We start from the raw sequence: 14,166 nt of genomic DNA on the forward strand, positions 1-14,166 counted from the left end.
GATCTTTTCGAATGAGATGAGACTGAAATTTTTATTTTGCATAATAATTTCTCAGCTGAAAAAAGTTTATCAAAAATATTTTCCAAGGGTAATGACTTTCCAAGTCATTTCTGAACGATAATTAATTGAATCGTTATATTGAAACTTTATATACCTTATTTCTATTGTTGAAAACCAAAAATTAGGTTTGGTTCAATGGTCCGTTCCCGAGAGCACAGAGATATGGTCTGTCCGGGGGCTCGTTGGATCGGAATTCACCCCTCGGAGTTTTCAGCTCTCGGGATGTCACCGATTGCTCTTACACGAGCCGATATATCGAGAATCCGTTCCCTGGAGGGCCGTTCATACTGCGACGAGAAGCTCTCAGAGGAACTGAAAATCCTCAAAAAAGGAAAAGTGGAAATCGAAGCCCTCGCTTCTCTATCCTACAGATTTCTAACGATGGTTTACCTTCCACGTAAAATCAACGCTAACGAATATCTTTAAGTCAGTAACGAATATCTCATTGTCAGTAGCCTATTTTTTTTTTATATGTTCTGTAACAAGTTCTTTTTAATTCCATAATAATATTAATAAATTTTTCAAAATCATCAAAACCTTTCTCTCTTAAATCCCCAAGATATAGCGAAAAAATCCTGTCCAAAAAAAAGGTTTTCAGGTTTTGCAAGGAAATGGGTTGTTACAGTTATAAAGTGGCAATCTTCAGCTCTCCTCTGGAGTGTCCTCATCTTCTTTTTTCTGCTCCCTATTATCATTATCTTCAAGGACGATCAGTTGAGGTACCTTCCTAAAAGTGCCCAAGTAAACAACGCTCGATATGCTGTCAAGAGAAACGGAAGATTCGAGTTCTCCAGGAAAGTGATACTCCTGATTTCCCGTAACCGGAAACTGATGAGCTTTGATCGCTACCCTTGCTGATCGCTGCCGTCTCCTGTTGAAAAAAATTTAGTACCACCCGCACGAGATGAAAAGAGGTCCAAAGAAATTTCTCAACGCTCTCCGAACAGAGTAACGAAAAATCTAATCTGAAATATTTCAATCACAGAGTAATTGCTGACCACGAAAAGTTATTTTATATTTATTTTTTTGAAATTTCGGGGAGTTTCGAGAATAGTTCCCATGATGTATAATTTTTTTCGTTTCTTTTTCTGACACTGAAAGGATTTCGATTTTTTTATAAATATATTTTTACCTAGTCAAACGACGGGTTTTGCCTCTTCTTCTGCGTTTTCTAGGAGTACCAAAACCGGATGGTTTTGATTTGCTTTTGTACTTTTTCTTTTCTTTTTTGTTCATGATTTGAGTAGAGGAAAATATCTTCAGGTCGTCGACGACCATTTAACTCGAGAAACAAAAAGAGCAATATATTTATACATGATCGTCAAAAATCGGAAGGAGGGCGAACGTCACTGACTAATCGATCGATCGATCAACGGCATCTGTACAAAAGAAAAGCAATTCATGTTAGGGATTTGAATAAAATGATCTAATTAACATATTTTTTTTCAAATTTTTTCAGGTAATATAACAGTTTATTCAAAACACTTTATCGCCTTTCGCAGCAGCAGCAGCAGTAGCTATCTTAATTCTTATTATTTCATTTATCAATTATTATTTGTTTTATTTATTTATTATTAATAATATTATTAGTATCATTAATCTTATTATTTTCTTACATTACTACTTGCTGTGCATAATGGCTTACTTATTTATTTTATCGCTTTGATATTAAAAAAACGCAGTTTAATAACACGATTATTATTGATTATCCTGGTGGGCGTTTTACACGAAATTTTTCTTTCTCTCTCTATTTTCTTGTTGGTTTTTCAAATTTTTTTCATCATCATAATGTATACCTATACATACTGTATCATGTATACAATATAATGACCAGTTAAAATCTACGGAATCGGTTTTCTTTTCGGCGTGAAAAAAAATATTCTTTTATAATATACATTGCACAGCGTAAGTTGTTCACCGTTAAAGAAAATTCTTAATCATTAACAATTGTATTAGAAATTATAATAGTTACGTAGACAAATGATGCTAATTGCTTACAATAGTAAAAAACTTGAAACTGATTAAGAAAGCTGCAAAACCGAGGTATAATAAATAACAAAAAAATTGATAAAACGGGATACAGATTCCGTAGAATAATGATTAATAAATAATAACAATAACAATAATAATTACATAGCAATGATAATAATAAATTTTTTTTATTAGGCCGATTTTCACATTCTTTTTTACCCTTTTCGTTTTTCTTCTCTGTTCTAATTGTCAGATCGAGTGATTTTTTTTTTGTTTCTATTTAAACAGCCTATTAGCGATGAAATACGTGTGTTACCAAAAGCTATCATATTATATCATGTATTCTGTAGTATAGGTAGGTATAGACGGTATATTATATAGTCAATAAATGAATAAGTTATACAAGATTATCAACCCTACGCGATTCTACCAACAGTGTAAGTGTGTGTTCCTTTCTTCTTTTGCTTCATTATCATTATCATTATTAATATCATTATTATTATCATTATTATCATCGTTATCATCATCATCACCATCATGGTTGTTTCTATTATCACTATTATAATTAATAATAATTATTATCATTATTTTTATCATTATTCAATATCTACATTCATGTTAATTATTCAATTTTGTCGCCATATGTGTTTTTGTTGTTGTTGTTATTTTTATTATTTTTATTCTTACTTTTATTATCATTAGTATTACTAAGTTACATAATTATGAAGTAATTATTTAATTATATTTAATAATTGATTGTAGTTGCGTCATGGGGGAATTCAGGCTTCAGTTCAAAGGCGAGATTTTTTTATAACCTTTTTTCTTCGTTTTTGTCTTTTTTTCTTAATCACACTACCTACTAGGCTAATGATCGAATTTAAGGTCGCCGCTGTTCTGTCACCGTCTCGATTCTTAAGCCGACTTTTTTTATTTTCGCGCTATTTTTTTGCTCACTATTTTTTATGTTATCCACACACACACTATTCTCTCACGCTCCCTCTCTCTCACTCTGTCTCTCGTTATCTAGATTAATTATTTATTTATTTATTTTTTGTTATTTGGATACGTTCATTTGATGAACGGCTGATTTGAGATCTGTAAGCGTTTGTTTTAGTACATACGTCTATTTCTATACGTATATGTTTTATTATAAATATACACATAGATTTGTTCATTCATTTTCCTCTTTTTTCTTTTCTTCATTTCTCTGTGGGTGTGTGCATGATTTTGGAAAGAAATTTTGTAAATCGAAATATTCAACCTGAGCTCGTATCGTTTTTTTGTGTAACAAAAAGTGTGGAATACACATTTTCAGGATGTTACTTCATCTGGGTCGGAAATGAAGGAAAAAATTGGAAAAATTAAAGCGATGCCTCATTCAATGCACATCATACGTACCAGTAATAGAATCGAACTGATTTCTCATTGAGATCGAATCCGCCCGTCGCGTTTTGAACACATATTATAACCAGAGAAGAAAGAAAAAAGAATTGCAAATCCTTGCTCAACATTGATTATTTTTCTTCTAAATATTTTGAGTCTCTATCTATATCTCATTCGTTTTTGACGTACTACGTAATAGATTCTATACTAATATATAATTATCGTAAGCAGTTTCTTACGTCAACATTCGTTCTGCAGTATACAATATATGTATATGTGTAGATTATAAATTGTAAATCACAGTAACAATTAATCGATTATCAATTACTATTCCCAATTATCTCTCTTTCCCTTTTGAGTTTTCGATAACATGGCTTTTTTCTTCTCCTTATTTTTGCTCATATTTCTCTTTTTGTTCACGCATACATACATATCACATACATATACCTACGTAAAGTTTATCATGTATTTTCCTATTTCTCCTCAACATCCGTGAAGTTTACACTAACTTGTTGAACAACTTTTTAATTTTATTTTGTCTCTTCATGGTTTTTTTTCCATCTCTTACGAATATTTTCATCTGCTCATAATACGTACAACCCTCGTTGAACTAATTGAAACCATCTTAAATTCGCAGCACTTTACGATGATAACGGTTACACTGTAATTTTTTACGCTTTATCTTGTCACTATGTACCAGTGTTGATACGTCGAATCAATTTGTAATAACTTTTTCATATTCGACATCAGTTTTTCTCTTCTTGCTCTTTTTCTTCCTAATCCTAATCTTCGTTTTCGATTGCACGTATTCGCTGCATCAACATTTCGAAACATAATAATACAGCTATAAATCATTTTCATCGTCATTGTCCTGATTATTGTGATGATCATTATTGTTCGCTATGTCAAAAGCGGAAGAAATTATAAAATGAACAAATTTATGTCTCCGAACATCGCACGTGGCGTAGACCAACCGAGTTGGAATGTGAGCGGTCAAATATTTTTTGTGTTCTTCTTTCTCTTACAATTAGTTTGGTTTGATTTTTCACCTGCCCTACTTGAAAGAAAATTCATTTGATTAATTATTTATTGTTTTTTTCATTTTTCCTTTGATGTTTTTATAATTGACAAATTCAAATTATCACCTATATAAGAACGCTGGCTTTTTGCTGTAAGAGTCTAGATAAAATCCAGGCCTAACCAATTAATCAATAATAAATTTTGATAAAAGGTGTATGCCTATCGTATAATTTTGTTATGTACTTATCATTCAAATACGTTTCACGGTAAACAGGCAACAATTTTATTTTTCATTCATAATTTGCTATTCTTTTTCACCGTGAATATTCGTGTAAAGTGACCGTCCGTAGCTTCTCACGGATATACACGGTAGATATACTTATGTGTGTCTCATTATCAGACATCAATGTCATTACCATCATTATTATTATCATTATTATCATCAATGTTATCGCTAGTGTTACGATCAACATTATTATTGTGGTTATTACTAACATTATCATTAGTATTAATGGTATTATCATTAACACGCTCATTTTTATTTCTGTTTTTTTTTTTTTTAATTTTCTTGATCTGCTTCTTCCTTTGCATTTTCTTCCATTTTTTGTCTCATTATTATTATTATTGTTGCTATTGTTATCTTCATGATTATTGTTGTCATTATTAGTGTTATAATTATTATTTTAAGTTTTATTTTTATTATATACACGGCTTAAGTACGCTTGCCGCAGCTTATTTATACTTACACGTCGTACTTACGTCATAAATATTATACGAATTATAACGATAATTGTTATTATATATACGATAATACAGCTCTGCGTTATATCATATTTTTGGGAAATTCCAAATTTCAAAATTCACCCGACTTCTCCATAGGTAGGTAGGTATGTGTAATTTCTCCTCCTTTCTACACGCGGTTGCATAATTGTGACGAAAGTTCTATAATCATTTAATTAGTTTATAATCAGTGTTTGAAATTTTATTTTGTTAGTTTTCAAATTAATGAACAATTAATAATTATTTATTGTTTGATTAGTTGCACTAGCCTTGATTGTCGGCATAATATAAAAGCTGCTGGCACCAGCAGCCTATGCGTGGTGGGTGACGGCGAAACCCGATGACAATTTCTTCTTTTCTTTCTCTTTTAACTATTTGGTTTGTTTTTTTTTTTAATAGTATGCGATAATGATATGAAAACGAAAAAATTGGAATCCCCTGAATGAGTATTTTTTTCCGCATCGCATTTCATAGGAACAACTATACTTCTCATGATTCTTTTTTATCCTGCTCATTTTTTTGGGAATCGAAAGAATTATCAGAGAACATTATTTGTTCTTTAGCGCTCGCAACCAAAATAAACTGTGTTTCCTTTGCTTGGAATTATCAGATGCAGTTTCAGATAAATTTCACTATAGTTCATGAACTAGTAAAATTTACAATCGGGTTTCGCAGTCCCTGGTGGAGTACGATTTAATATTTACAAATATTCAAATGGGCTGAGAAAATGGGAAGGAAGTTGGGGGGGTGGAGGGGGTGGGGAGCTATCTATAGTTAATTTTTAATTGAAAGGGTGTCCCGAAATTTGCGCAGTTAGTATGTAATTTGCCAACTGTGTAATTACACACAAAAAGAAATCGCGTCGATTTTCCTCCAATATACAGGGAGAATGGTTGCGATCCACGCAGGCATCGAAATATTCGAATTTCTCAATTTACCAGCGAGCTCGAGCTCAGCTGGAATCAGGTAGCCACGAGCGAGGGGGTTTGTTGTGGGGCGTCACCTCTGCTCAGCCCCGAAGGTGACGTCTCATAACAAAGCGCTGAGCTGCTGGCTACGCTGACTCCAGCAAAGCTCGAGCTCGCTGGTAAATTGAGAAATTCGAATATTTCGCTCCATGCATAGATGCGACGAAGCAAAGTGGGTCTACGACTAAAACCACTCGATCTGTCTTATAATTTTTCTGCTCCCAACAGCGAATAATTGATGATTACTCGATCGATTGCATGAGTAGATGATTTTAGCTTTGAGATTTGGATTCCTGAGCTGATTATACGTCAGATTACTCTTGGAAAACCGAAAAAAAATTGATTTTTGGGCAGAAAAACATCAATTTGTGACCAAAAAAAAGTCGATTTTTGAGCAAAAAGTAAAGTGGTTCAAAAATTGATTGTATTACACTTTTCTGACGTATTTTGACCTCAGGAATGCAAATCTGAAAGAAAAATTGACCTATCTCTAAAATTGACAGAGTTATCGCCAATTTTCAGCTTTTTGGGGTCGAAAATGAAAAATTAATTTTTTAGTCTATATTAATGTAATTTGAGCCCAGGAATTCGAATCTGGAAGAAAAATTGATCTATCTTAAAAAATGACCGAGTTATCTCCATTTTTTCGCATTTTTTTGCATAAATTCGAGGATATCTCAAAGGGAAAAAATCGTAGCTCAATTTGGACAACGGATTCGTGTTCCTGAGGTCAAAATACGTAAGAAAAGTGCCATACGATCGATTTTAAAAAATAAAAATTTTTGGCCAAAATTTGAAAAAATCCAAAGGGGTACACCTTGAAAAAATCTCAAATTTTGACCAAAATTTTTTATTTTTTAAAATTGATCGTATGGCACTTTTCTTACGTATTTTGACCTCAGAAAGACGAATCCGTTGTTCAAAATGAGCTACGATTTTTTCCCTTCGAGATATCCTCAAATTTATGCCAAAAAATGCCTAAAAACGACGATAACTCGATAAATTTTATAGATAGATCCATTTTTTTTTCAGATTCAGATTCCTGGGCTCAAAATACATAAATATAGATGAAAAAATTAATTTTTTATTTTTCACCCTAAAAAGCTGAAAATTGGCAATAACTCGGTCAATTTTAGAGATAGATCAATTTTTCTTGCAGATTCGGATTCCTAAGGTCAAAATACGTCAGAAAAGTGCAATACAATCAATTTTTCAACTACTTTACTTTTTGCTCAAAAATCGATTTTTTTTTTGCTCAAAAATTGATGTTTTTTTGCCCAAAAATCAATTTTTTTCTGGTTTTTCAAGAGTAACCTGACGTATGATCAGCTCCGGAATCTAAATCCGGAAGCTAAAATCATCTACTCATGCAATCGATCAAGTAATCATTAATTATTCGCTGTTGGGAGCAGAAAAATTAAGACACATCGAGTGGTTTTAGTCGTAGACCCACTTTGCTTCGTCGCATCTATGCATGGAGCGAAATATTCGAATTTCTCAATTTACCAGCGAGCTCGAGCTGAGCTGGAGACCGAGCGGGGCGGACGTTGATTACCATCGACGAATTTGTGGCTGCAGAACTTTGCCGAACATTATGATATTTACACCGAAACGAGGGTTCGCCGTGAACTCCTATTGGTCGATACACCGTTCGTATCCTCGAAAACGGATAATATCCCGGCTCGAACGGATAATATCCCGAGCGGTTTGTTGTGAGACGTCACCTCTGCTCAGCCCTGAAGGTGACGCCTCAAAACAAACCGCGCGCCCGTGGCTACCTGAGTCCAGCTAACAAGCGCGGGTTTGCTGGTGAATTGAGAAATTCGAATATTTCGATGCCTGCGTGGATCGCGACCATTTTCAACAGAATTACGCGTATATTTTTTTCCAATACTCTTGTCGCGCAAAAATTTAGACCACCTTGCATATGTATACATATAATATAATCCGCGTGTAATGCACAAATAATTTCGATTAATTATTGGTGCATTACATACCGTTGTAAGATTCATCTATTTAACATGTCATTTTTTGTTATTATTGTTGATGAAATCATTATTACCATTATCATTAGTATCATCGAACGTTCGACGTCCTTTGAATGTATGTATTTCAGGTTTCCACGCGAATCGCAAAGTGCATCAAAAGGCGAGGAGGAAGGTCATTTCAGCGTAACATTGGATACCACATATTATCTTTTTGTTCTGTACGCAGATTCGGAAGATATCATTTATAAACCTACGTGTAAAAATTGTTAATTATACCGTTCGTACAAATATTATGAAATCGCTCTTCAGGAGGTAATAATAATAATGATACAAATAACAGTAATAACAACTAGAATCGTCGACAATCATAATTACAGTAATTATGATTACTCCGGGTATCTAATATAGACTAACGTACGGTATAAATTTAATTCGTCTCCGTGGATTATGTGGAGTCCGCATATGATGTGGTAGTAGGTAGTAGGGTAGTAGTAGTATTAGTAGTAGTAATAGTAGTATAAGTAGTAGTGGTAGTGGTGGTAGTAACAGTAGTAGTAGTACGTAGTAGCGTGATTTTATTATTTTTGATTTATAGATTGTTTAAATTCAATTATTTAATAAATTTCCTTTCGCTTGTTGTTTCCGTTTCTTTTCTAATAGGCCTGGAATCATACGCGACCGGTATTAATTAGACAGGTCGTCAAAGCAAGGTGAGCCGGTTCAGGCACTAGGAGGGATCCAGGGCGAGGCACTCGGAGAGGAAGTCCTCCATCGAACGGTAGGCGTGCTCGATGACACCCGTCAGAGAGTGATCTTCGTCGGCGTAGCTCTGACGAATAATTGAAAAGAGATAGGAACAAATTCAGACCGATGAAAATAAAAAGATATGGAATAAAGTTCGAGGAAACGCAACGTGTACTCTCCTCCTCCGTTTCTCTCATGGGGGGTGAGAGTTGGGGGCTCACCTGATACCTGAAGATCACGCCTGCGTCCGACAAGGCCTTGGCAAACGCCACCCCGTGTGTGTAGGGTGCTGTGAGATCGGCGAGACCGTGGAGAAGATATAATCTATGGCTAGGTACCAGTCGCGCTCTCTGCGTTAAATCGGCCTCCACGTAGCCCTTGTAATTTTCCGAAGGAGCACCGAGAACACGCTCCGTGAATGCCGAATCTGTAGGCGAAACGATCGATAAAGCGAATCCACGCAACGAAATGAATCGCTCATCGGCTAACCGCCTGTATCTTTTCGATCATACTCACTGTAGTAGAGCCAGTCCGCTATAGGGCTCACGGCGACTCCGCATTTGAAGACATTTTGTTGGCTCCCGAGGACCATGGCGGTCACGTATCCACCGTATCCCCAGCCCCATACGCCTACCCTCGTTTCGTCGAGATATTTTAGGGTGTCCAGAAGGTGCCTAAGAACGGTCAGCTGGTCTTGGACCTCGACGCCTCCGATTCTTCGGAAGAGAGCCCGTTTCCCTTGACCCCTGGCACCCCGAACGTCCAGTCTAACGTAGACGACGTCGTTGTGACTCGACATGTAAGTGCCCCAGTCTATTCGGAATTTGTCTGTGACCGCTTCGCTTCCGGGACGACCGTTTACTTCGACTAGTACTGGAAATGCGGCGTCTCTCAATTCCTCGCGCCACGAAGGTGGCAGAAGAAGCTGAACTTGAGCTCTCCAACCCTGAGGAAGCGGAATCTGCGGATGAAAAAATGGAGCGATGACGATTTTTTTTTTGTCATAACGAATCATTTGCGAATCAACGATTGCCGAGTGGTCACCGGGGTTGGCGAATTTACGCCGAATGGCACTTGGCAGTTTTCGCCGACAAGCAGGAGCTATGGATTACCTCAAAACTCCTCCGGGTCGGTAGAGCGAGTTGTGAAAGTTTGTCGGCCCTTTGAAGCCTCGTGTCGTACAACACGCGAACCATTTTGTGTGTCGTTACAGAATGTACGCCGGCCAACGGAAGTCCAGGCCCTTCGCAATGCAAAACGTAGAACCCCTGCCCTCCACTCTCGGAAAGAGGGCTTACCGAGGCGCTGAAGTGGGTGCAGTTCGTGTAGTAGAATCTAAACGGAATGAAAACGAAAAGCGAATGAAAAACTTTGCGAATTCGAACGGGGGTGAAGCTCGAACCGATCTACCTGCTGCTCCAAAGAACGCCACCCAGGTCACACGTTACGCAAAGTGGCTCCAAACGCCTCGGGTCGTCCGTCGTGGGGTCGCGGACTACGTAGAGATGCCTCTGTCCAGGTTTTAATTCCCTCGTTCCGAGGTAGTAGACGAGGTGTGCCTGGGTGTCCCACGCGAGAATCTCGCTGACCTGTGGATAGAATTGAATTCCGTAATTCCGCGACCTTTTCACCTCGTTTTCTTATCCTTTTCACCTCGTAACGTCCGTGCGAGAGGACCGCTATCCTCTGCTGGGCGAGCGTGACGTGTTTTATGTGGGTGAAATGTTCCTGTCCGCCTTCTTGTACGGCCGCCAGTAGAAGGAAACTGTCGCCATCCGGAGCAAACACCGGATGCGGCTGGGCGTCGAGCCACTGACCTTCCGGTGCCCTCTCCGAGTGCGTTTCTTCGCAGTCCCAGTTAGGCGCTCGACACCCCGAGACAACGGAGAGATTCTGGGACCTCGTCATCCATACGACGGATATTTGCGTGGCGTCGTCGCCCACCCAGCCGGCTGATATGAGGTAGTAATCCCTGAAGGAAAGAAAAGCCTCAGGCGAGCTCCCGAAGGTCGTTCCTCGCGTACTTACTGTCCGTCGAATATCGGGGGTGGTTTCAGCCTGGTCCTCGGTGCCGTCGCGTTGGTAGCGTTACCGCCCGTGGCGTTCGAAAGGTCAACCAGCCAGAGGTCGACTTCGGGGTTCGGTGAACCAGGCGTGGGATATCGTACGGATCTCGAAGGAGGGAAGGTGCCCTGTGTAGAGGAAATCAGAGGACCGGCGTCGATGCCGTCTTGCCCCACCGGCGGTCCGAACCAGGGGAATTGGAAGGCCGACACCCTCGTGTCGTTGAACGAGGCGAACAGGATGTGGGAACCGTCGTGGCTCGGCCATACGACTTCCGGTCTTGGTAGAACTTCTTCTTGGTAGAGCCAGTCCGGTATACCGTTGTAGACGACGCCGGGAATTCCGGTGTCCGTGAGCCGGGTGTCTTCTCCGGCCGAAGGAGCCGCCCTCAGCCAGATGTCGTTCTCCGATATCATTATCAGAGACGTGGTGTTTCCCAACCAGGCGGCAAACTGCAACCTCGTCTGTTGCACTCTGGGAGACGCGTGAAGTCGGAGCGGTGTGTGGTGACTGAAGGGTAACACAACGGGGGGAAAAAAAAACGTTCAAGTTCGGACGATCGGTTGTCGTGCACGAGCTCGAAATTATTCGCTAGCCGTCCGAACGGTGCGTGGTTGAATTTACAATTTGCCGATGATTCGGCAGGCGCATCCTGAAGGGATAACGCGCACGAGTCGAACACTCGACGGAAAGCAAAGCGGGCGGAACGAATGACGGTCATTCGGGGGGTTCGACGGACTAAAAATATTGTTCACAGCGATTTACTTACTCGTTGGTGACGTCGTAGACCGTGTAGTGTGCGGTGAAACTGTGCCGAAACACCTAAAATATTTCAAGAATACGTTTATCTGATGTTCGGCTCCGCAATATCATAAAAGCTGGTATCACCCCCGCATGTTTTTTCGTTGCGGGGAGTTTGCCCGAATCGTTTATTTTGCTTTTCCTATTTCGTTTATTTTTTTTCTCTCTCTACATCACCGCTGACAGGCTACTCGGGATCCCGAGCTGTTTACTCAGGAGGGAGGTATGTTGCTTCTGCCACCGAGCGGAAAGTATACGCCGTTCTGTCTGGCTTTCGCTGGACCTACCGGGCGCCCTTACCGGGGGATTCAGGCAGTTCGGCTTTACCGAGTCAATGGCCAACAAATTAATCGAACACTTTGCGAGAAAAACAAACTCCCGGCGTCGACCCTTACGGATATAATTCGGATACCCGATAGCTCGCGATCGGACCAAGCGCTCAAGAAAATATCACAATTAAATATTAAAAATCCTCGTCAGTCGTTGAAATTTTATTTCAACGCCCTATTTTCACTCGGTAAAGCACACGCCGTTTTCGAACAGATTGCGAACCGTTGACGGGGAAAAAAAAGAAATAATAACAAATTGAAAACCGTTTATGCAAATTGATATTATAAATTTCTCGCTTTTTCTCTTTATTTTCGATATCTGCCCAGCCTAGTACGTTACGAGGTATGGGGGTAGTTGAGCGTACCGGGCCAAGTCGCGTGATCGAGAGCCGTTACAAAAGAGCGTGTAATCAATTTCCGGGTTGGACGGGGGTGGGAGAATAAGCGAGTACGAAGTAAAGAGTAATAATATAATACCATCGCAACCGTAACATTTTTTTTTTTTTTTTTTGGTCGGTAGTCGTAGTTGATAATGGTATTCTAAAAATATTTCATTATTATAAAAATTAAAAAGTTAAAAACTTTAATTAGCGGTGTGTGCGCCGAGTCGCAGGTATACGTATACGCCTCGGCGCTGCTTCCCGCGCGTTGAACAAACGGGGAACTTTTAATTTAAAAATTACCTACTTCACTCGCAGCAATGTTAAGTGCGGCGGTATCGGTGTACGAATATATACGTGCATGCGAGCAAGGCGAAGGGGGGAAGATGAAGAAGTAGCGAGGTACCCCCAACAGCTTGAAACGTCAAAACTTCAGCAAACTATTTACTCTACGCGGATGAAATACATTTCGTTACCGACGATTAAACATACCCACCATATCGCCGGTGACGTACGGTTGCTAATAAATCGACGCGATAATAAAGACGTCGCGAGACGTCGATGACTCGGGCGAAGGGGTGGAAGGGATGCGTTTGGAAAAATGAATCACGTTTGGAATGACGAAATATCACATGAACATACATTTTGGAATTGTGTTTCACGCTCACCGGTTTGACATTGTGCTTGAAAAGCACATAGCGAAGATCCGAGCTGCATTGGTACCCTTGAACATTGAGCTGCCTCTGCGAATCGGAGAAAAGAAAAATAAGTTCCACTCGGTCGGATGGTTTTGGTTTCTTTGGATTTTTTATTCTGGCAAATATTTGTTGTTGTATCGTTATATTTGGCGATGATATTGTGCTTTTTTTTGCGTTTAGCATGCGACCGCATAGACGAGCATGACCGGGGTGCGGAGAAGCCTGGAGCGGTGCCGAGGGCGGCGCACCCCGGTGATCGCCGCGCGGATCGATGATGCTCTCTCTCGACGTTTTAAGCGGGTTCTGGTTTGTCCGTTGCTACTGCTGCTGCTTTTTCTCATCGCGTGTACAGATACAGGGGATGTATATACACACCTAATACCTGGGAAATACCGCGAATATTCGTCGGAAGCGAGCGGAGATGCAAACGACGAAATTCGTAGGCGCGACTCGAGTCCTCCCTTCGAGTCGTTCGCCCTCCCTCGAATATTCGCGGTGTGCGTCGGCTGCGATCGTGAGAATTGATATCGGGGGATGACCGATAATTGTACGATCGGGATCGAGGAATTGAATTTTCTTAGGAATCGAATGGGACGTGGGTTGAAAGGACGTTATCGCGGGAGCGTTGTCGTTATTATTTCGAACGCCGTCGTCGTTTTATACTTACGAGGGTGTGATTTGAAACTAGTAGAGATACGGAGTTGTTCGAAGTGTCGAGTAAAGCGAGGGAACCGTCGTCTGCTTGGAATACGAACTTGTCGTGGGACAACCAGGCCGGCGGAAGTCGATGCGGCGTCAAATCTCCCCGGAGACACTCTTCCAGGGTCAGGCGCTTACCGCTCCAATAAAGGAGCTCGTCGACGTACCTGGTTCGTCGCGGAGAAAAATAATGATAACGATAATTCCGGGTTAAACGAATCAACGGAGCGGCGAACTCGAGACCGGTAGGGCTCGATTTTGAAAAACTGTCGAGGACTCTC

The 14,166-nt window shown here is 39.9% G+C and overlaps 3 protein-coding genes across 11 annotated transcripts in view; 1 reads left to right on the forward strand and 2 right to left on the reverse strand.

The window, feature by feature from the left end:
* Positions 1 to 195: 195 nt before the first annotated feature.
* LOC125502049 (meiotic recombination protein W68-like) lies at positions 196 to 640 on the forward strand. The gene has a single exon (XM_048659558.1). It carries the CDS (start codon positions 196 to 198, stop codon positions 484 to 486), a length of 291 nt encoding a protein of 96 aa, XP_048515515.1. The 3' UTR covers positions 487 to 640.
* Positions 496 to 2,606, reverse strand: LOC125502048. The gene is made up of 2 exons (XM_048659557.1): positions 1,193 to 2,606; positions 496 to 931 (listed from the first exon to the last, which is right to left on the reverse strand). Exons 1-2 carry the CDS (start codon positions 1,336 to 1,338, stop codon positions 703 to 705), a joined length of 375 nt encoding a protein of 124 aa, XP_048515514.1. The 5' UTR covers positions 1,339 to 2,606; the 3' UTR covers positions 496 to 702.
* A 6,122-nt stretch (positions 2,607 to 8,728) lies between these two features.
* The window catches only part of LOC105683857 (inactive dipeptidyl peptidase 10), a 31,015-nt gene continuing 25,577 nt past the window's right edge, over positions 8,729 to 14,166 (reverse strand). For all 9 annotated transcript variants that reach the window (XM_048659550.1, XM_048659551.1, XM_048659549.1 and 6 more), the window contains 10 exons: positions 13,854 to 14,052; positions 13,157 to 13,231; positions 11,748 to 11,800; positions 10,943 to 11,488; positions 10,568 to 10,886; positions 10,325 to 10,503; positions 10,027 to 10,249; positions 9,431 to 9,875; positions 9,136 to 9,341; positions 8,729 to 8,999 (listed from right to left, as the gene is read on the reverse strand). In XM_048659550.1, coding sequence (XP_048515507.1) covers positions 8,898 to 8,999; positions 9,136 to 9,341; positions 9,431 to 9,875; positions 10,027 to 10,249; positions 10,325 to 10,503; positions 10,568 to 10,886; positions 10,943 to 11,488; positions 11,748 to 11,800; positions 13,157 to 13,231; positions 13,854 to 14,052 — 2,347 coding nt within the window. In that variant the 3' untranslated portion in view covers positions 8,729 to 8,897. The remainder of the gene's footprint in view (positions 9,000 to 9,135; positions 9,342 to 9,430; positions 9,876 to 10,026; positions 10,250 to 10,324; positions 10,504 to 10,567; positions 10,887 to 10,942; positions 11,489 to 11,747; positions 11,801 to 13,156; positions 13,232 to 13,853; positions 14,053 to 14,166) is intronic.

This window comes from Athalia rosae, chromosome 8 (assembly GCF_917208135.1).
Source record: "Athalia rosae chromosome 8, iyAthRosa1.1, whole genome shotgun sequence".
Classification (NCBI taxonomy): domain Eukaryota; kingdom Metazoa; phylum Arthropoda; class Insecta; order Hymenoptera; family Athaliidae; genus Athalia; species Athalia rosae.

Bases quoted from the DNA above. Each gene is read 5' to 3' on its own strand.
- LOC125502049 (XM_048659558.1), top strand. From the start codon at position 196: ATGGTCCGTTCCCGAGAGCACAGAGATATGGTCTGTCCGGGGGCTCGT.
- LOC125502048 (XM_048659557.1), bottom strand. From the start codon at position 1,338: ATGGTCGTCGACGACCTGAAGATATTTTCCTCTACTCAAATCATGAAC. The intron at 932-1,192 runs GTAAAAATATAT...TTTTTTCAACAG, and splicing joins AAAACCCGTCGTTTGACTAG to GAGACGGCAGCGATCAGCAA.